General features: G+C 34.9%; 1 protein-coding gene across 1 annotated transcript; it reads right to left on the bottom strand.

The window, feature by feature from the left end:
• Positions 1–93: 93 nt before the first annotated feature.
• On the bottom strand, positions 94–22,284 carry CCDC152 (coiled-coil domain containing 152). The gene is made up of 8 exons (XM_055325627.1): positions 22,198–22,284; positions 20,417–20,522; positions 13,748–13,816; positions 8,961–9,025; positions 5,595–5,697; positions 3,232–3,359; positions 1,321–1,404; positions 94–243 (listed from the first exon to the last, which is right to left on the bottom strand). Exons 1-8 carry the CDS (start codon positions 22,282–22,284, stop codon positions 94–96), a joined length of 792 nt encoding a protein of 263 aa, XP_055181602.1.
• Between the last annotated feature and the right edge of the window lie 1,175 nt (positions 22,285–23,459).

Here is a 23,459-nt window from a genome sequence, read left to right as displayed (position 1 = left end):
TCATTATTATTTAGGCAATATGTTAATGATAGAGGTAAATTTTCAACTGCTTTTAGAGAAATTGAGTAGCAACTAATGAATTTACTGCCCTAATCAAAACCGTCTACGCTTAAGGTAAGAACCTTTGCCAATAGGTTTAAGCTGAGAATCTTTGTCAAGAGAGAGGCGTTGCTCTAAATCGTGAATGGTATTACGAAGAACTGCAATCTCTTTGTTTTTTTCTTCTTGAAGATGTTGAAGCTTCTAAATAAAACAAATAAATTTGTTATTGCTATTCAGAAATAGTAAGATTGAATACAAGACACAATTAAACAAAAATAAAAACTGCATTTCTGGTTTAAGTAGATATTTTAAAAGACAGTTTAGGGGCAGCCCGGGTAGCTCAGTGGTTTAGCGTCGCCTTCGGCTAGGGGTGTGATCCTGGAGACCCAGGGTCCGGTAGCACGTCAGGCTCCGTGCATGGACCCTGCTCTCCCTCTGCCTGTGTCTCTGCCTCTCTCTCTCTCCTCTCTGTGTATTCTCGTGAATAAATAAATAAAATCTTTAAAAAATAAATAAAAGCTTATTTTGAAAGGTTTATAATTTTATTTTTAGGAGGCTTATGGAGTAGAACTGGAATAAGGATATCAAAATATATATTAGTACCATTTCTTCTGATTTATTCCCTCCTCTCTATATAGCTGAAAGTTATAAACCATAAAGGAGGAGCTGAACAAAAATCTATTATCTGAGTGCCTAAATAACTTCAGAATAGTAGGTCAACTTGAGTTCAGACTATATTATAGAATTCCTTAGATGGTCCAGAGTCAAAGAACTTCTCTAACGTTTTAATTTACTGCTAAGATTTATAATTTTAAATTGAAAGTGAATTTTAAAGATTTTATTTATTTATGTTACACACACACACACACACACACAGAAAGAAAGGTAGAGAGAGAGAGAGGGAGGGAGCATGCTTCTACCTGCATGCAGTTGGGAGGGGCAGGGGGAAGGAGAGGGAAAGGGAGAGGGAGAGAGAGAGAGAATCTCTCAAGCAGATTCCATGCTGAGCGCATAGCTGGATGGAGGGTTCAATCTCATGACACTGAGATCATGACCTGAGCTGAAATCAAGAGTTCGATGCTTAACTGAGCCACCCAGGCACCTCAAATTGAAAGTGACCTTTAAAGATTATTCAAAACTCAGTACCTTTCTGATTGTGTGATATATTTTAAGAAAAACTGTTAAGTACATTAATAGTAAATACTAGATAGCTTTTATAGAAACACATTAAAAAGATTATTTTCTTAAGCAATAGCTAAGGAAGAAAATCTCACATACCCTTCTGTAGATACTCTGTGGCAAAATAGTAGAATCTGGATATGGTTTTGATTTAGTTTGAACTCTTGCTAGTTTGGCATCAAACTGAATCAAGTTTAAAAAGAAAGTTAATTGAGAACATTCTAGCTGGACAATATAGAAACAATTATTTCTATAGCTCTAAGCATAATCCATTATATTTTTTAACACACCTATAATTTAAGTATATTCTCTGTATAACATAAGATACAGAAGTCTTTCTTTAAGAAACAGTTTTTAAGAAAGAGCAAAGAACACTCAATCAAGAGTAATTTTGCTGCATGTTAAAATTACCTGGAGAGTTTTTTAAAAGTACCAAATGCCTGGGAAGTACGTTAGATTCTGGGATAGAGTCAGCATAATATTTTTGTTAAGACATTAGGTAGAGAATCTAGATAAGCAGGATTGGGAATCTAGTTAACTTAAAGATGGATAAAAATATTTTCATGTTACCATGAATGTCCTTTTATAAAAAGAAAACATAGTGTAGTCAACAGTCATAGGATAAGAACTCATATACCCTTCTGTAAAACCCTTGAGGCTAAGTAGTAGAATTTGGATACCATTTTGTTGATTTAGTTTGAACTCTTACTGGTTTGACATTAAACTGAATCAGGTTTAAAAATTCTCATAGGTCATTCTTACAGGTCATATATATATATATATATGTATATATGTATATATGTATATATATATTTTTTTTTCTTCAAAATCTTCCATTATAATTCTTCCCTACAGGCTGAGTTCAGTGTAGTCTCTCTGTGGTCTAAACACAAACTGAGATTGGATTGTGTTCTGGTTTACGGAGGGAAATGGATATCTACAATGAAGATGAACAATGAAGAGCATTCTATGTATCAGTATAACAATAGACTTGGGCTCCAGTGACAGAGTACAGATATCAAACAAAATGCACATTTTCAGTAAATGGATAGGAAGTTGATGGTAGATCTTGAAACATAGCCTATTGTATCTCAGTGGGCTATTCAGCCCATCCTCTCTGTGGGTTGTGGGCATACTTGACCAGAGATGGTAGCAGCAGCAAAATGCCTCTCAAGTCAACATCAGTCCCCTTTTGCTCAAAGATTCTACAGATTTCACCATCGTACCTCACCAAGAGATACCAAACTTTCATGAACATGAATAGGAAGTTATCTTAATGAAGCTGGTGAATTCTGACTACATAAGGTAAAGTGGGAAAGAGCAATGGAAGAATGATGGAAGTGGAGATGACTAGAAGCAAGAAAAAAAATTTTAAAGAACAAATATATTGTCAAAACATCTATGTCTTTGAGATTCTGACATAGGTTAAACAACCTCCTGAAAAGGCTTTGGAGCCTAGAACTGGAACTGTAGCCTTTGATATGCACTATTTGAAGTTCCTTTAACATAAAAAAAAAACTGGTTTGTGTGCCCGTATAAGTATTTTCTATACGTTTATGAGGGAGCCACTTACCAATTTTTAAAAGCTGAAGGAATTTCTAATTGATTTACTGTGGTACCACAGTTTCTGCTGAGGAGAGAAAAATGTTAAGAACTAGAAACATTCTCTCCACTGCTGGAATGGTAGTCCTATGAAGCTTACATAGACTCAGCTGCAAAGTGTGGGGAAATCTTGAGTTACAAATCTCCAGTCTCAGAGGAAACAGTACCCTCTGTGGAAACCAGGACCCTTTGAACAACTGAAGAGTCCTACCTTCGGGCCAAGTGCTGAAAGGCAGGGTAGCTACCATTATCTGATGTTTGAGAACTGCTTGTGATGGAGAGTGAGGCTGTGTGTGTGTGTGTGAGTTGGGTCTACTCTTGAAATTTATCTCACTGTGATGAAAAAAACCCAAAGTCCAGTCTCGACTAAGAGATGCATCTTCAAATTTAGCAGGCTTGTGCACTTACCTCTAATTGTAATTTGATTATTTCACTTTGTTTTTCCTTTTCTTGAGTTCTTAACTTTGTATTTAACTCTGAAATTTCCAGCTCCTTTTTCTCTAGCAGTTCTTTATGTTTTTCTTCATTTGACTCAACTGAACAAAAATAAAATTAACTCATCTTAACATTTCAAAAAGCTTATAAGCTTGTATTTCTTAGCATTTTAAATAATCTATAAGATAAATTTTATTAATAAAAACATATCTTTTAGAAACCATTTGTATGCAGGGTAGCTTTTATGTATTTTTGACAAGCCCATGCAAAATGCTTGAGACATAAAGATTACCCATGAAATGCTTTTTAAAAAATATTTTATTTATTTATTAGAGAGAGAGTACAAGCTGGGGAGAGGGGCTGGGGTGGAGGGGAGGGAGAAGGAGGCTTCTTGCTGAGCAGGGATCCCAATGCAGAGCTCCATCCCAGGACCCTGGGATCATGACCTGAGCCAAAGGCAGACGATTAACTAACTGAGCCACCAAGGCACCCCCATGTAGTGCTTTTCTAAAAAAAATTATTTATTCATGAGAGACAGAGAGAGAGAGAGAGAGTGAGGCAGAGACATAGGTAGAGGGAGAAGCAGGTTCTATGCAGGGAGCCCAGTGCAGGACTCCATCCCAGACGAGGTGATCATGCCCTGAGCCAAAGGCAGATGCCCAACCACTGAGCCACCCAGGTGTCCCATGAAGTACTTTTGAACAAATAAACTGACCTGTATTCTTAAACATCAGTTATATATATATATATATATATATATATATATATATATACACACACACACGTACACACATATATGAGAGAGAATAAATAGGAGACTTAGTGGTTAGAGAGGTTAGAGAGAGACACAAAGCCTGGATTCCTAGGTACAGAGGGCTCCAAATTACTGGATGATTTTAGAGCTACATGAAACCCTTGCTAAACTCTATTCTACATGATTAGGCCTCTGTCATAGTCACACCACATGTCTATGCTTCATCAAATTTCCTCTTCTCTCAACTTTCCTATTCCTATTAATCACACCATATCATCCAGGATGGGAGCCTCAAGGAAATTTCTGACTTTAGGAAGAAAAGAAAATCAATTATTGATTAGCTCCACTAACAAAGGTTCTCCATCCAGAACCAATCTACTACTTATTTAGTTTCAAGCCTGGTTTTTCCTCACTTGGACTGTGTCCAGGCTCTCAATCACAAGTCCCTACACCCTACATGCTGTTGCCAGATTAGTCTTCCTAAATCACACCTCAAAGTACGGCCATCACCTTCTCAAGAACTTTTAATCACTTCCCATTTTTTATCTTACAATTCAAGGGATCAAAGAATCCAGCCCTAGCCACGGTTTTAGGCTTCTCTTGCTAACCTTTCCGTGGGAGCAAAGAAAAGGTAGGAAATGGACTATTATTCCCTAGAATGTCCTATGTCTCCCCCTCTATATGTCTTGGCTTTTATTTTCTCTCTGCTGAGACTCTTTTTTCCATTTTCCCAATGAATTTGAGCCATATTGAGTCTATAGGATCAGGGCCTAGTACCTAACCATATTGAAAGACAGAAGTTAAAAAAAAAAAAAAGAAAGAAAGACAGAAGTTAGTCACTTTGATAAAATTCAGTTTAGAATTTTTTCCTTTATTGTTTGTGTTTTTTAATTCTTTCTAGGAAGTTGTGGCTAACTCAGGTTCACAAAGATTATCTTCTATGCTTTCTCCTAGAAGTTTATAGATGTAGAAGTATGAGCCATACTATGAAAAGTTTTCATTATTTTCATGAAACAGTTAATTCAAAATAAGTTCATAAAACCTGCTTTAGTGAGAGAAGGAAATTTCATTACTGAAATAATATTCCATATGCAGGGTATATAAATATCAAAGTTATTAATTATACATTTCACTGTAATCTTGTAAGGACATTAACTGCTTCATATTAAGTAATGTTAAGTGCAAAAACCATAAATCTAGTTTAGAAATGTTGTAATTTATATTGAATAAACATATAGAAAGGTACAAAATTAAATTAAAATGTATCAAGGCAGGGACACTGGAATGGCTCAGTCTGTTAAGTGCCTGCCTTCAGCTTCAGGTCATGATTCCAGGGTCCTGGTATTGAGCCCCCACATCAGTCTCCCTGCTCAGTGGGCAGCTTGCTTCTCCCTCTCCCTCTGCCGCTCCTCATGAATGTGCTCTTTTGCTCTCTCTTACATAAATAAATAAAATCTTTCAAAAAATGTATCAAGGCAATGTTCTTTCAAGAATATTGGCAATTACTGAAAGAAGTCCATACATACATTTAAATCATTTAATTATGTCTTAATATTCAGTAAGCTAAAAACAAAAAACTTACTTTTCTCCTGCATGTCCTGATGAAGTTTCCTTATTTCTATCTTATGTCCCTCCTCTTTGATTTTCATTTCACTCAAAAGTTTGGCAATATTATTCTGATATTCCTAAAGATTAAAATATATATTCATTCCTCAATTAAATATGTATACAACTTTCCATTAATTAGAAAGGTGAAATTCTCAAAGTTTATGTTAATTTTTAATATGTAATCATATTTAGAGGGGAAAGATATTGTCAATTGCTTGAATAATCAGCTTTAAGAAGGACCAATTTCCGGTCCAAGGAGATAGAAACCATCTAGAGACAATGTCCTATCTTTGCTTCCTAAATACTCGTCATCACTATTTATCATAGATGCTCAAAATATTTTGTTAATTGTATGAATAAATGCCATGATAGCATTAAAATATGTCCACTAAAGCCAATGCTATACTTTAGAGCCAATAGAAGGTTCTTTTTGGTAACTGGCAACCTGAACCTAACATAGGATGAATCCTGTGAATGTGGCCTTAAGTTCTGTTTCTGAAAATTATATATACATTCCTAATTCCCAGAAGGAGGTTAAACACTATCCATGGTAAGGGTTAGCTTTATGAGGAGGAGGCTAGAGAAGGATGAATTTGGGAGTTGAGAAGTTCTCAACAGGTGCCTGAGACTGGCTTCTTAGATTGCTGAAGCACAGAAGTGATTATTGCACTAATGGGGAGAGAGGCATTCAGAGATGTGTTGGGAAGTGAAAGCCCCCAAAGATAAAATTTACAATTTTTCCAGAGGGATGTTTCTACATAAAGAAACCACTCACAGCCTAAGATGTAGGTAGGAAAAAGGAAAGAAGAAAGAATATAAGTAAAGTAGGACACTAATAAAGGTACATTAATGAAGGCAAGAGGTTCAAAAAAAGCTTCTAAAGTAAACATCATAAAAGCAGGGACTTTGTTTTTACTCCCCATTGTATCTCCAACTCCTAGTGTATATCTCTGGATAATATTTGTTGAATGAATAAGATGCCAATAAGAATTATTTAAGTAAAATCTCCTAGCCTAGACCCAGTAAGTGAGTTTTTAAAGATCCATTAACTTTCTGAAATTGTATGGAAGTTAGACACAGGTATATGCATGTGTACCATTGAGCACTTTTTCTCAGAAAGTGTTCATGGCTTTCTTTCCTTCCTTCCTATCTTCTCTTTCTTTCCTTATTAAATATTTTATTTATTTATTCATGAGAGACACACACAGAGAGAGAGAGGCAGAGATATAGGCAAAGGGAGAAGCAGGCTTCCCACAGGGAGCCCGATGTGGGCCTGAATCCCAAGTCCACGGGATGACGCCTTGAGCTGAAGGGAGATGCTCAACCACAAAGCCACCCAGGCATCCCTGTTCCCAGCTTTCAACAGGTATTCAGGGGGTATTGAGCAGGTTAGATATCTATAACTAAAAATAGAGGTATATTTGCCGAGATGATAGAAGTTCAAGGGGATATAGTGCGGATACCTACTTGTGCTACTCATCCTGCCTGGCAACTTGTAGGAATAGGCAAACCTATCTAATCATTGGCTTTGATTTAAGCTTGGTAGATGAATATAGGGGTGAATCTCATAAATTGCCATTTTTCACATGCATGTATCTAGATTTCTAGGTGGGCAGCTACAGAGTGGCTTTCATAAATTACTCCCAACTCAACTAGATGCACTAAGCATTTGCTGCTCTGAGAAACCCAAGAGATAAATCTATGTTTTCATTCCTCATTGATTTTGCTGCCAGAAGATGCCACCACTGAAATGGAAAGCTTCCATTAATTTGGAAAGACAGGATTTTCACTCTAGCCTCCAGGCATAAAGGTTATTTTAATGTATGGGCTCAGGCCCAGCTATACCTCACTAGGTTCTTCCCCTAACTTTAGCTTGTGTTAGTTCTGAGGAATCTGATTCTTTCTAAGGGGACCAAGTTGCAACAAATTATCCTTGGTTGCTTTCTTTTCATTTTCCTTCTGGGAACTAAAAATTTCAAGGGGTAGCCCCCTGGTTGTGTTTTTGTTTTTATAAAACTTAAGGATCTTCTATATACAAGTTACAAAACCTCTTTCCAGACTTAAAAATAAGGCCATTTAGTACCTCTTGAGTTTTTTCCTAGAGAACAGTTCTCCATATGTTTTAGATGTGCCTGGACATTTTGTATCAGAGACTTCTCATTGGATTGAGGTTATTTTTAGCTTGCTTTGAACAGCTGCTAATTAAGAACTTCTGAATCTTGGATTATAGTGTTTTCTCTTTAATTTCCACCACTTTGAAAACTATAGTACTCTAGGCAAAGCAACATTCTATGGCTTAATATTTTAGAAGAGAAAGGCAAAAATTTCTCCCACTTCTCTTTCTGCCCCAGAATATATATACCCTTTTACGTATATAGTTGAGCTTTAAAGGCAAATATGAAAAGAATGGGAAAGAAAAAAAAAAGGCATAAAGGAAAGGAAAAATAAAGGGTGGGATATATTCCATAGATATTTAAATCATCTCAAGTGAGGGAGCATGTTGAATTTGGAAATGATCCTTCAAGCTGGAGTTCTCAGTCTGATACAGATCCAATTTGAGTTTTAGAAATCTTAGGTCTGTCAGAGTTTGACATATTGGCTCTTGGGAGATGAAAAAAATGATCATAATATGCCTCACAAAGGGCAGGGGGAACTGATATTTACTCAGTACTTTTTATGTTCTAGGCATTGTGTTATCTGTTTTATAATTGCTGCCATATGCCATTTCTACAGAAGAAAAGAAAAAGTAACAGAGGGTATGCTAGCCTTTGGGAGATAAAATAACTGGTGATACACATAAAAATCTCCCTTCATTTGGATGATGTGATAAATTGCAATGGATTACTCAAGTTTGAATGATTAAAGATTTATTTATTCTATAATAAAAAGTTTAAAAGTGTTAATTAATAGAATATACTCTAGGGGTGCCTGGCTGGCTCAGTCAGTGGAGCATGCTGATTCTTGATCTGGGTGTTGTGGATTTGAGCCCCACACTGGGTGTAGAGATTAGTAAAAATAAAATCCTTGAAAAAAATAGGGTATACACTACAGTAAAAATTCTATTAATGTAATTTAAAAACATGTAACAAAAGAGTTGCATTTCTTTTTTGTGGAAAGAAAAAGTAATGTAAGTGATATATTAGTGTGTTATAGTCCGCAAAGAGACCAGAATCCTTCAAACTCTTATTTCTTTAAAAATCCTGGCACACATATATACATATCTATTTCCTCTCCAAATTTTGGCTGTCTTTCTAAATGAGAACAACTCCCCTTGTTTTCTAATTTGAGAAGACAAATGCTCTACAGGAATTTCATTGATTATAAAAATACATAAACTCACCTGTTCATGAGATTTTAACTTTTCTTTCATAAGATCAGCATTTCTTTTTAGTTGTTCATTTTCACCTGTGTAAAAATCACCAGATGGCATCCTAGTACGTAGCATTTTTAAATTAATATGACTTTTTACCAATAGCCTTCAGTAACTGTAACATTATAAATAAAGCAGGTGTATGGTTAGATTGATCCATATTTGAGGATTAGTCTAATTGGTATTACAGAATGGGTAAGGGAAATAAAACCACTGCCAGAAGAGAAGATAAATGATATTTTAAGCTAGATATCTAAGCTAAAAATGGAGGAAGGTTGTATCCTATAGCAACATTATTGAGAGCATAGTTAAATTCACTTAATGTCTTTTCATGTAAAACTTAAATAAGAAACAAAATGAATGAAATGTATTAATGTTTTGCAACTTTAATTTGCTCTATTGTTTCAGACCTACCATAGTTGGTATCTTTTTGTGTATAACCAAAAATCATCTCCTCACTCAGGATAATGAAGAAGGAGCGGTGCTTGACAAGTTTTTGTACTCATTCTTGTTAACTTCTAGGCATTTTAAGGAAAAGCAGATATACTTAGACCAGGAAAGAGCCCATTCTGATATAGGTGTGATGAGGATTCAAAACAAAGCTAGGATCTGTATGTAAGACAGACATAAAAGGTGCTCAGAGCTAAAATTAGGCCAGGAGTAGCATGGTGCACCCAGATTGTAATTCAAAACCATTGTGAAATAGAGTCCAGGGCTTGAGTTCAGTGACTAACTGGGACAAGTGACAAGGCTGAATCAGACACTAGACCGGGATAACAATATTTCTAGTTCTGAATTTAGAATCAGTTGTCAATATCCATAAAATAACTTGCCAGAATTTTGATTGGGATCATACTAAATTTATAGATCAAGTTGGGAAGAACTGACATCTTGACAATATTGAGTCTTCCTATCCATGAACATAGACTATTTCTCCATTTATTTAATTCTTTTTTGATTTACTTCATCAGATTTTTTTTTGTTTTCCTTATATAGATGGTATACATATTTTGTTATATGTATATCTAAATATTTCATTTTGGGGCTGTCAATGTATATAGCATTGTGTTTTAACTTCAAATTTCATTGCTGTATATTGGAAAGCAATTAATTTTTGTATATGGACTTTGTATACTGCAACCTTGCTGTAATTGGTTATTAGTTCCAGGTTTTTCTTTTTTTCCCCCAAATATTGGGATTGTCTACATAGATGATGTCATCTATGAACAAAGACAGTTTTGTTTCTTCCTCTCCAATCTGTATACCTTTTATTTCCTTTTCTTGTCTTATTGCATTAACTAGAACTTCTAGTTCAATATTGAAAAGGAATGGTAAGAGAGGCTATTTTGCCTTATTTCTGATCTTAGTGGGAAGCCTCTAATTTCTCACCACTAAGTATGGTATTAGCTGTAGGCTTTTATAGATTTTTTTTTTAAATTAAGTTGAGTACATGCCCTCTATTCCTAGTTTACTGAGTTTTTTTTTTTTTAAATCATGAACGGGTGTTGGATCTTGTTAAATAGTTTTTCTGCATCTATTAATAAGATCATCTTTTCAGTCTGTTGGTGCTCTGGATTAAATTAATGGATTTTTTTTAAATTAATGGATTTTTGAATGTTGAACCAGTCTTGCATACTTGAGATAAATCCCACTTTGTGGTAGTATATAAACCTACCAATGTATACTAATAACACAGTATATGTGACCTAAATTGAATTTAAATAGAATTTTTTAAAAACCTACATTGGTATTTGAAAACACTTTTTCAAATGAATTACTTGTTTTTTTACTTTTGTGTGACAAAATAACATGCAAAATTGTTTTACTGTTGTTTGTACTTTTTAAAAGGATTTATTTATTTATTTTAGAGAGTTATTTTAGAGAGAGAGAGGGAGTGCATGTGCATGCAGGAAGGAAGGGGAGAGGGAGAAGGAGAGAGAAACTCAAGTCTACTTTACTCTGAGCACTGAGCCTAGTGGAGGGCTCGATCTCCAGACTCTGAGATCATGCCCTGAACTGAAACTGAGTCAGAGGCTTACTGCACCACCCAGGTGTTCCTGTTGTTTGTACTTTTGTTGTGTTGTTGTTAAGAAAGTCATTTAAGTCTTTATTTCTTTATATAGTATCTGAGGTTTCCATATTGGTTAAAAAGATACCTCACAACTCTAGGTTGAATCCTGGATACAGCTAGTGTTCTATCCTGAATGTTAAGTTTTTATTGTTCTTTTTTTACATTGAAGTCTTATCCATCTGGAATTTATTTCTAATGCAGTGGGAAAGAGTCCAACTTTCTTTTCTCCTAGATGGAAAGCTAGTCGTGCCAGTACCGTATGTTAACATGCCATTCTTTTTCCAATAAATTGAAATATTTTTTGTGTCATATATTTTTAAAATTTTCAAACTACTTTCAATTTGAGCAATAATTTTTTCTTTAGGAGTAAACTAATCATCGATTAGCTTCCTTTCTCAGATAATTCTTTTATAGCTAGTATCTTTTTAAAAACATTATAGTGAGTGATCAATTTTGATTAATCATTTTGCTTACTATGATTGATTCTGTATAGTAAAGTTATACTATACATAATAATGTCTTTTTGAAAACTTACCCTGATAGAGTATAAAGGTCTAAATAAATTCAAGTAATTCAGGTTTAGTTCAGACAGGAAAAAAAAAGCAATATTAAATTGTAAGAAATTATCTAGAGATAACTGGCAAAAATAAGCTTGAATTCTACTTATTTTAGAGGTGCTTTGTGTTTACAGCTGATTTCATGTTTCTCTTCTCCATGACATCCTGCCCATGTGTTTGAATTCCTAAATTAAATTACTGAATTCTCTTTCCATGAACAAAAATCTCTGAATCTTGTTTTCTTTGCCCTGGTAGTAACTAACCATAAGTTAGATGGAAGAATGAAACTATCTGTCATACAATGAATTACTGGGGTTCTCCTAAACTAGCATATAATATACAGTAATATAAGATAGGAGAAATCCCTATCATTTTGATATGTTGTGATGAATCATACTCTATTTCTAAGGACCTATATCCATGCTTTAAACTCCAAACACACATTACTTCAAAGACTGGATATTATATCTGTGAAAAGATTGTATCCTTGACCACTGGTCATCTTTTTTACAAAAAATAACTATAATTCAGTAATGAATATTTTAACATTAACTTCCTGGGACTTCAAAATAACTTTAATATCTGGCCTATGTTTTATTTGAACAAAATCTTGGGAAGAACTAAGTTAAATACCATTTGACTCCTAGAATAAGAGGATTGTAAGGATAATGAACATTCACAAATTTTTAAGTGCAGTTAGGTATATTTAGTCACAGAGAAGGGAAAAGTTGTTCTGAACCATCAGCATTGAGATGGCAAAATGAAAGCTCAAACCAGGTGTGTGATGGCATTCAAAGGCTGAAAACAATGAACAGACTGCTAGAGCCAAGAAAAGTGAAAAATCTATGGGACATAAGGGTCAGAAGTCTACAGGACTAAGCCTAAATAAATAAATGGCATTGGAGATGGTATTCTCTATCTATTACCCTTCTTGATCTCTAGAACAGCTTTTAGTGGTGTATTGTTGGTAAAAAGAATCCTTTCTGTTCTGTATGCAGATACTGTTTGACAATGTAAATGTGAAGTCTTTTAATATATTTTTATATTTGTTTCATCAACACTTGAAGAAATATCTTAGGGTAAGGCAATGGGAGGGGGAGTAAGAACTAATAGTAATTCTTAAAGATAGATTTCAATGAGAATATTACAAAGACAACAAGGAATATCATGCCAAAGTAAATAAATGGTATGTAAGATCATTATTATGTTTCACCTACACTTGTAAAGTACTTTCTTTTTTTTTTTTTTAAAAACTATTTTTTATTTATTTTTTTTATTTATTTATGATAGTCACAGAGAGAGAGAGAGGCAGAGACACAGGCAGAGGGAGAAGCAGGCTCCATGCAACGGGAGCCCGATGTGGGATTCGATCCCGGGTCTCCAGGATCGCGCCCTGGGCCAAAGGCAGGTGCTAAACCGCTGCGCCACCCAGGGATCCCTGTAAAGTACTTTCTTAATGATAGAAATAGAGGGCTAAAATGAAACATTCTTATTTGATGTTTTATGTTGGGAGGGACTTTGAAGGCAATTTCATCTAATCTCCAATATAGTAGAGGAAAATCCCATAAACAGTGCACTGTAGCTAAGTCAGAACAGGACAAAACACTTGGTTGCTTTGTCCATTTTGTCAATGAATAGGCACATATGGGTTAGCATGACTAGCAAAAATAAGGTAAGCTGAAGGTGTTGGCTTCATTTACACAAACATAGCCTCAGTTTATGATAAAAAATTAAACTATCACTGCAGTTTGAATAGTGTATTTATTCATCATGTAACTACTAGTAGTACTTTTGAAGTACTACCCTTCAAAACTGAACAGAAGGACATTAAAGACCAAGAGTACTCCCAAGAATAAATATATTTCTAAACTTTTGAAATAATAAAGAGAATTATGGCCTATTATAAAACATTCTCTGATGTCCCTGTCAGAATATGACTGAATTGTTCTGTTCAGTGGTATTTCTTACTTCATAATAATTTAGGAAAGTAGGATTTGGTAGTGAGGAGTCCTGGTGTTAGCTGATGAATTTAACAAGACCAGATTTAAAAAGACACTGTTAATGATGTAAAAACTATTTTTAAAGATACTCAGATATTACATAATTTTAAAGATTTTTTTCTAACTTACCTCTCAAATTATGTTGAGATTCAATGGTCTGTTGTAGCCCTTTTATCATACTATGAAGAGTAGCACATTCTAAAGTATGAAAGACATATTTATTCAAAAATTATTTGTTTTCATTTTGGAACTATTCTCTCAAAGTTGAAAGACTTAAATAAAATACTTAATTAACAATTATGAGAGCTTAATAAAACAACCACCTATCTCAGAGTAAATAATGTAATAAGTACTTTTTAATTACCCTTGAAATCAAATGCATTCTGGGATTTGGTCATGAGTTTTCTATGCACAATAAATTCAGCATAGGAGGGATCTCCCGCTCCACATGGTTTAGCAATAGTTTCCCTAGATGGAAAGCACACTTGGACATGCCTGGGTGCCTGCATTCCAAGCATTTATCCCCTGATATGTGAATATTAGCTTTCAATATATTGTTGGTTATAACTAGTAGTAGCTAAACCTTTGGTCGGTAGCAACACAGATGGAAATTTCTGTAATCCAAGCAGTCCACTTGGCTGTAAGCTCCAGGATATCAGGGGCTATTTTCTGTTTGTTCACCATTTCTCCCTAATATTTAGAGTAGTGGCATTCCATAAACATTAGCCAAGTCATTGATTGACAGACAGGTAATATTCTAGTAAACTGAAGCAAGAAGGGGTAAGTGGAAAAGCTCTGGTCTGAAAATAACATATATTTGTATTCTAAGTGCTTTGAAAATATTGAATAATTTATCCCTCCTAACCCTATTATGTAGGTTCTAGTGTTTGCTTCATTTTATATATTTGGAAACTGACACACAGAAATTTAGTAAATTGCCCAAGATCACATTTATAACTAATAAGTGGTAGAGCTACAATTGGAGCCTTAGCAGTCCAGCAATAAAGTCTATGATTTAACTACTTTATTACCACAAAGAAGACCAGCTAAGGAGCACTCCTTTAGAGTAATATGAGTAGGTTGGAGGCCCTGGAGAGAGGGTAGGAACAGTATTAGAGAAAGACTCTTGATGATGGTTATTGCTGTTGCATTTTTACTAGAAGGTTAGGAAGCACAGGTTGCACTAGTTTAAGCTTACAATTATACTAGGTAAATATATAGTGATGAAAATGTCACAAAAGAATAACAATTTTAAAATATTAAAACTTGTAAAATTTAAGGACAATTTCACCTTTTTTCTTTTTCTTTTTTTTTTTTTTTATTAGGACAACTTCACCTTTATGTGCTTGGCTTAATAGCTAGTAATATGGAGCCTTGTTCTTCTCTTTCTTTCAGTTTTAAAGGCCCAAGATGGATATTTAGCCAGGATGCACTAGTATGACATATTGACTGGCTTTCATTCTAATTGAACATCTGTTTTGATGGTTAAATATTAAATACCATATTTGTATCAAATAATAAAAACTTATCTATGTATAATAATAATACCATTTATTGAACATTTACTCTGCCAGGCACTATACTAAGTGCATTATAAACATTACCCCAATTAGTATTCAAAGGGTTGCTGAGAAGTTGGTATTATTAACCTGATTTTACAAAGGGTGCAGTCATCCACAGGGGTTTGGTCACTTGCCCGGGATTCCGGATTTAGTAAATGGAAGGTATGGACTCGAACATAGGTTTTTCTCATTTCAAATACTACTGTTAATCTGCTATTCAATACTTTCTCAGGAATTAATTATATGATATTTTGATGAAACCATGAAACTTGGAGTCTGAGGGACTAGAATAAAGTTTCCTCTTTTTCACTCTCTAGCTATGACACAATGGACAAGTAACTTAACCTATTTGAGCTTTATATTCTTCATCTGCAAAATAAAAGTATGGGTAATACCTATCCTTCCTCACATGTAAGACTGTTTTCATATATAATAAGGCTGTTCTGACAAGCAAACGAGAAAACAATACTTTTTTTTAATTGGAGCTCAAAAAAAAATAAAATTGGAGCTCAATTTGCCAACACATAGCATATCACCCAGTGCTCATCCCATCAAGTGCCCCCCTCAGTGCCCGTCACCCAGTCACTCCAACCCCCACCCACCTCCCCTTCCACTGTCCCTTGTTTGTTTCCCAGAGTTAGGAGTCTCTCATGTTGTCATCCTCACTGATATTTTCTCTCCTTTCCCCTTTATTCCCTTTCACTATTTTTTATATTCCCCAAATGAATGAGAGAACACAATACTTTCTAAATTTATTCACAAATATTCAACATTGTTTTTATTTCTCTCCTCTCAACAACTTGTATATATCTCTTCTTTCCATTTCTCACATTTCATTTTAGTTATTTGTGGCTTCTCCCACTAGATGATGAACTCTTTCAAGTAAAGATCATATCTTATTAATTTTGATATTTCTTATACTTAATATGGTGACTGTTTCATAGGTGTTCAGAAATATTTTTATTTATTGACTAAAGGAAAGAACCAATACTGTGAGGGGAGAATGCAAAACTTTGCCTTCAGTTAGAGGTCCTGCACTGAGTCTCCACATACTTTCTTCAACTAATGAAAGTATTTTGTAGAAGTTAAAAGCTTTATGCAGATACAAAATTCTACTATTGTGGTTTTTCTCTCCACTGTGTATCTCCTCTACCATCCCCACCACCCACTCAAAAATCTCACCACCCTCCATTTTTATTCTTTTTCGGTATTCCCCAATAATAGAATGATGGTTAACTTATATTTGACATTGCCTACTTCACATATTACTATGTTAGCTGCTACAATTAGAAAAGTAAGGGGATGCCTGGCTGGCTCAGTCAGTGGAGCATGTGACTCTTGATCTTGGGTTGTTAAGTGTGAACCCCACCATGTGTATAGGGAGTACTTAGTATCTTTAAAAAAATTAAGGAGGCATAGACTCTACCATCTCTTCTCTTTGTGCCTTTTAGAGGAATAAATCCAGCAATTTGTGAAATATGGTAGCTGAAGCTATCTCAGTATAGTTGCCCCATGAGTAACATGGGGGCTAGAGATGCTAACTCCTGAGCAGTCAAAAATCTGCGTGTAACTTTTGACTCTTCAAAAACTTAACTACTGGGGTACCTGGCTGCCTCAGTTTGTAGAGCATGTGACTCTTGCTCTCAGGGTCATATGTTTGAGCCCCACATTGGATGTAAAGTTTAGTTTAAGACAAAAATAAAGTTCAGAAACTTAACTACTAATACTAAGCCTACTATTGGCCAGAACCTTCCTAATAACAAAGTCCATTAACACATATTTTGTGTTATGTATTATAGCCTATATTCTTATAATAAAGTAAGCTGGAGAAAAGAAAATGTTATTAGGAAAATCACAAGGAAGAGAAAATACCTTTACAGTATTGCACTGTATTTATGAAAAAACACGCGCATTTAAGTGTCATGGAGTTCAAACCTGTGTTGTTCAAGAATCAACTATAATCAGCAAATTGAAAACAGAGCCCTGAAACTGAAAGTATACAGAATTTTTGAAAAATGCATATTTTCAAAATATGAACACAAGGTGGCTCTCTCAACACTTTCTTTTTCCCCCAAAAGAAACTGGTTCAATAAAAAATCGTTCATACGATAGGATACTGCTCATTATTTTAGAATAAGGTTTTTAATTCTCTGTGTAAATCTTTACCCACGCCATTTCTATTGGACTTTACAATGAATACTATCCTTTCCAAATCTTAAAAGTTAGTTCAGAATATTAAGCTACTTCTTATATTGTATAATTGAGTAAATAAATGATTATTTTGAGCTCAAATTTAGGCTCTACCATTAACTAGCAATTTGAGTATTGACATCTATTTCACAAAGCACTTGGAAATGTTGAATACAATTATGCATGAAAAGGCTTTTTTTTAGCGCTTGGCCCTCAATACTAATATTATTATCATCTTGAACTGACACAGAAATTCTTTATCTTATATCAAATGTAGCCAATACAATATCATGGTCTTGTTCTTTATTGTTGAGCAAATCCAATCATATATGTAGTTCGTTCTTCCTCTCTAAATGAATTAGTACATACTTGACTCTATAAACTGTCATTCCCATTAGTTCTTTTACTTCTGCTGTGTATTATACAGTAAAAAGGCCATTAGATTGAGAATAAGTAAAACTCGATTTTTAAAAAGCATTTAATTATTTTTCTCAAATAATAAATACACATTAAACACAATAAAATAGTGAAAAATGATTATCTCTCCAATCTCTGCCCCTAGACCAGTTTCCCTTCCCCCAAAGCAAACACTATTACCAGGATGCTGATGCTGTTTATCTTTCCAGAGATATACAAATGTATGAGGGAGAAGATGTTCTATGTATGCAAAGATATTTTTATAAAAATGATAGCATACTGTTGTGAACATTGTTATTTTCATTTACTCTATCTTGGAGATTATTCTATATCACATGGAGCTACTTTATTCTTTTTATCAGCTCCTTAGTATTTCATTAAATAAATATGTCATAATTAATTTAATCAGGTTCCTATTGATGAATGTCACATTTGGGAAGGCCTTATCTGTACTAAAAAACAAACACAAAAAAAATCCACAAAAACCCATATTATCTTCTATTTTTTTCTGTGGTTTCATTTTTTCACCTTTATTATAAACTATAGTTTTAGATGTATAGAACAATCAGGAAGGTATTACAGATAACTGCCAAATATCCTACACCCAGTTTACCCTATTAACATCTAATATTAGTATGGTATGTTTGTTACAATTGATGAACGTGTTGATACATTATTAATTAAAATTTATGCTTTATTCAGATTTCCTTAGTTTTTTTTTTTTATGTTATGTTCCTTTTCTATTCCAGGATCTCATTCACAAATACCACATCACATTTACTCATTTTGTCTTCTTAGGGTCCTCTTGGCTGTGATAGTTTCTCAGAGTTTTCTTGTTTTTGATGACCTTGACAGTTTTGCAGAGTGCTGGTCAGGTATTTTGTAGAATGTCCCTTTATGGGGATTTGTCTTTTGCTTACCTCATAATTAGACAGGGCAATAGGTTTTTGGGAGGAAGATCACAGAAATGAAGTATGATGTGCATCATATCATATCAAAGGTACATACTATCAACATGACATCAAGTTGACCTCGATTGCTTGCCTTTAGTGACACATGTCAGGTTTCTCCACTGTATAGTTATTCTCCACCACCCCATTTTTCACTTTGTATATTTCACACAGTGAAGGAAATCACTATACACAACCCACTCTTCATGAGTGGGGCGTTATGATTTACCTCCTTGAGGGAAAACCATTTACATAAGTTATTTGGAATTCTGCAGAAAAGAGGTATTTTCTCATTTACTTATTTATTTATCCTTATCAGTATGGGCTCACAGATATTTATTATATACTTTGGGTTACAACCCAATATTACTATTTAGTTTGTTGATCAAATTGTTCTAGCTTTGGCCATAGAGAACCCTTTCAGTTCGCTCTAGTATCCCTTTGACATATCCCCATCATTGTAGAGTGTTTTATCTTTTTGAGCATTTTCCTGCTTTGTGGTACTACAAGATGCTTCAGGCTCATCTCAATATATTTCCTGCCCTAGTCCTAGAATCAGCCATTTCTCTAAGGAGCCCTGGTTCCTTTTATTGTAAAATAGTATAAGAAACCAAGATCTGGGTTCTTTTTGCTACTGCCCCTATTGTTTTTTGGTCCTCTGAATTGACATAGCAAGGAAATATCTGTATATGTTTGGATTTTCCCCCTCTCCTGACACAGGGCACTGATTAGTGAGGAGTGTTGGTCTGGGAAAAAGGGTGGCTGGGATGAACAGAGTCAGTGCCCATCCTGGGGAACATTCCTAAACATCAGGCTTTCCTCCATGCAAATTTAAGAGAAAACTCCATCACGGAAACCACCCCCCTCCGCAAGAGGATATAGCACTGTGACCTCCCAAGCAGCAGGAGTACGAGGGGCATCCAAGGTACAGCTGGGCCCAGGACAGCAGGGTTTCAATGTCAGGCACAGTCACACTGTCAGGGCACACCAGGAACTTCATGGTGAACCTGAGGGAATTCAGGTTTTCTTGACTCCATCCAGATGCCCTGAACTGGTTACATGGGAAAGCCAAGCACTACCGGGTCCTGGGGCTGGAGGTACAGCTGAAGCTCATTTGTCTGTGTGTAGTTCCAGACCACTGTGCCTCAAAGCAATGCGACATCCTCAAAGAGCAGCACTTACCCTGCAAAGACCCCAGGCTCTCAGGCTCCCAGCAGGCCAGCAGGTGGGCAAAGAAGAATAGACCACAAGTGAGGCCAGTATGGCTGCTGGGAGATGAGAGGCACACATGGCCTGGCTATCTCAGAAGAGAGGGGAGAGCTTCAGACTAGGACCCATCTGAAATTTCTTTTGGTGTAATTATGAGGCAGAAATTCAACTACTATTTTTTCCCATGGTTTTGAAGGCCTGGACTGAGCCTTGGATTTGCCATTTCTTAGTTTAGTGGCCTCAGACAGATTAACTTCTTTCATCCTATGTTTCTTCATTACTGAGGTAGATTAGTAATACCAGTCTTCTCTGTCTACCAGGGTTATATAAGGATAAAATGAAATAATAACCCGGAAAGTTCTACGCGAATTTAAAATATTTTACAAATGTATGGTATAATACTAATCACTGTTGTATCAAAAAACACTCTCATTAGAATTAGTATTACTTTAGGCAGCAAAAGTACTAACCTTCTTTAATTGAGACTTCCTTTGTTTGCATTACTTTTAACAAATAGTTAGTTTTTTCCAACTGCATATCTAGAATATTATTCTTTCCACTGGTTTCTATCATTTTCTGTAGAAGAAATAATATACATCATTACCAAAGTAACACTGCTATTTTGATTTTTTTTTATCTAATGAAATGAAGACTAATGAAAACATAAACCATTTAATACCTAAAAGTCTAATACTAAGTCTGGCATGTACTTTATGTAAGTCAACTTCCTAAATTATTTTAATTTTAAAAGTAACATGGCAAAAATACAAAACAGACCTATAAATAGTTATGAAAATAAAAAATATGACCTAACTTGAATCCCCTTCTTTCCAACTATTCAACTCTCAGTCCTATGGTTAACAATTCCTTATATATATTTCCAAAATATTTTATGACTATCAACTATAGGAAAAGATCATATTATACTCTGTTCTGCACCTTTGATATTCCATTTAGAACTGTTATCTTGGGGATGATGTCATATAAGCACATGTAGGACAACTTCATTCTTTTTAAGAGCTCCACTGAGTTTCATTTATGGGTATACTGTAATTTATTTAACTAGTCTCCCTATTGAGAATTTGCGTTTCCATTCTTCTGCTATTACGAATGATAAATAAGCATTCTTCACACATCTTTTTGGTATCTTTCTGCATAGTATAATAGCTGCCATATGCCTTTTGAACAGCTTCAAAAATTAATTGTATCATCTCTATCTCTACCCACTTCCTTATTCTGCTTCTGAATTTATCTCAAAGTAACTCCCTGACATTATACTAATTCATCCATAAATATCACCATCTACATGTATCTCTAAGAGATAGGAGATAAAATGTTTAATATAATCACAATACCATTATCACATCACAAAAATTAATATTTATTTAAAATATTTAAAGTAGATATTTCTGAATAATCTCCAAAAACTTTGCACCAATTCCTCTCCTACCACTAATACTTATTTCTTTCTCTATTCTCTATTATTTAATAAGAGTCACTTGGTTAAGAAAACTGAAGTTCATTGCTTTAAAAAAGTTCATAATGTTACCTCAAAATACCCATCGTCATGAAATTTTCTTATTATGGCCATACTATACTGTACAGAGGAAAAGAAGGAATGGAGAAGAATGATAAGGAGAGGTAGGTATTATTTCCCTTACCATTTTTGCTTCACAAACCCACTCCACAAATCTTTCATTTACTCACCTACATCTTTTCAACAGCTATTCCTATTCATCTCCAAGGCAGACAAGGGGGGAAAACACTAATATATACTTGTGGGTTTGGTCTATCATGTAATTTGTCCAGAGTTGGGGGGGGGAGACTTCAAATGGGTCTGTTTTTAGGCAAAAAGAGAAGGAAAAGGGAACAGAATAGGACAGAGTAAAAAAAATATGAGTCATAATGGTAAGATGTTGAGGATTGAGTATGAATATTTCAATTCGTACTAAAAGATTCCTGGGTTTATGGACATTTTGAACATTAAGGATGTATTTTTCTTTTAACTTCAGCCTAAAGTATATCCACTGTTTCCTTGTCCCAGAAACATTTTGATATAGTAGTACAAAGATCCAAAATGAAATATATTTCAAATATGGATTTTAAAAATGAAAAAGGGCTTAGCAAAATAGATTTCCATTATTTTTACCTTGATTATTTTTTGGTACATTTTTCTTTCTTCCCAGCTTTCCACTGGTAAAAGCTGTTTCACTTTTCCTTTTTACTGTAACTGTTTTATATCTTTACATACCTTTTCTATCTGTGAGAAGTCATGTATAAGTTTGTCAAGATTCACACTGCTAATCTTTTTCATACATCCTTCGCTGCTTTGATTCATGTCTAAACTAGTGAAGAATAAATAGGGTTAGAAATGGATGAAATAAACAAAAGCTAAAGCACCACAATAGTGGTAAGAACTCAAATACTAAAGTTTCTGTATTCCACCCATAGAGTACCTACTTGAGCTCCATTGCACTCTGAAAATTTCTGTATACTCATTATTAATAGCAGACAAATGCATTAAGCCTTCCCTATTCCTCTCCATGCCACCCCAGTCGTTTTCTCTAAACAAATCTAAAATTAGTGCAATGTTATATGCATATGTAGAAATTATTTGTTCCTGTTACACAAAAAACTATGCCATCATGGGATCCCTGGGTGGCTCAGTGATTGAGAGTCTGTCTTCAGCTCAGGGTGTGTGATCCTGGGATTGACTCCCACGTCAGCCGCCCCCCCCCCCAGGGGAGCCCACTTCTCCCTCTGCCTGTGTCTCTCATGAATAAAATTAAAAAAAACCAAACAACTATGCCATCGTTCAAGTCATCTCTATGCCATCAGTATAACTGGACTTAAAATCTGGTGCGTTGTTAAATCTGATTGTGTGACTTTAAAATACAGGTCTTCTCAATTTAAGATGTTTAAAATGTTAGCTATAATGCCACAGAAACTTTTTGCTGGATGTCCTGGCAGCGTGCTTATTGCTGTGGACTGAATTGTGTCCTCCTGCCCCCCAAATTCCTTTGGGAATAGCCAGCTAACTGTTGAAATGAAAAATGAGTTTCAGTCCTATGGAACCAATCATAAGAAATTCTACAGAATTCCAGAGGCAAACTCATCCAGTCAGGATGAACAAACAAATTGACTTTCGCAAAACTACCAGATTTTATATTTGGGGCTAGGAGAGGGTCTAGAAGAATTAGGATTAACACAATCTAAAAGTATGAGACACTTGTCTTTAGGCTTTTCACAAGCAAATTGGAAGAAGAAAATATAAATTTTAAATTTAGGCATCCTAGATTGAGGAAAGATCAAGTGTCAATGCCTGGTGCGTGAAAGTGGTAGTGGCAGCTAGTCCAAAGAAAAAGGCAAGTACAATTCCTAAAGTAATTTCAGGGGTCACATTCTTCTTTAAAATGAGGTACACCAAAACAGACATTGCTTGGTCATCTGTCATTTCACAAAGAAATCTCATTTCCTTTCTCTTTTTGATGTTCTATGACATCAACAACTATT

Source organism: Nyctereutes procyonoides, unplaced genomic scaffold (genome assembly GCF_905146905.1).
Source record: "Nyctereutes procyonoides isolate TBG_1078 unplaced genomic scaffold, NYPRO_anot_genome, whole genome shotgun sequence".
NCBI lineage: Eukaryota > Metazoa > Chordata > Mammalia > Carnivora > Canidae > Nyctereutes > Nyctereutes procyonoides.
The sequence above is the reverse complement of the archived record's forward strand: the minus strand, read 5'-3'. Positions and strand labels throughout refer to the sequence as shown.

Bases quoted from the DNA above. Each gene is read 5' to 3' on its own strand.
- CCDC152 (XM_055325627.1), bottom strand. From the start codon at position 22,284: ATGAATCAAAGCAGCGAAGGATGTATGAAAAAGATTAGCAGTGTGAAT. The intron at 9,026-13,747 runs GTAAGTTAGAAA...ATTTTTACACAG, and splicing joins ATCTCAACATAATTTGAGAG to GTGAAAATGAACAACTAAAA. The intron at 3,360-5,594 runs GTAAGTTTTTTG...ATTTTTGTTCAG, and splicing joins TCAGGACATGCAGGAGAAAA to TTGAGTCAAATGAAGAAAAA.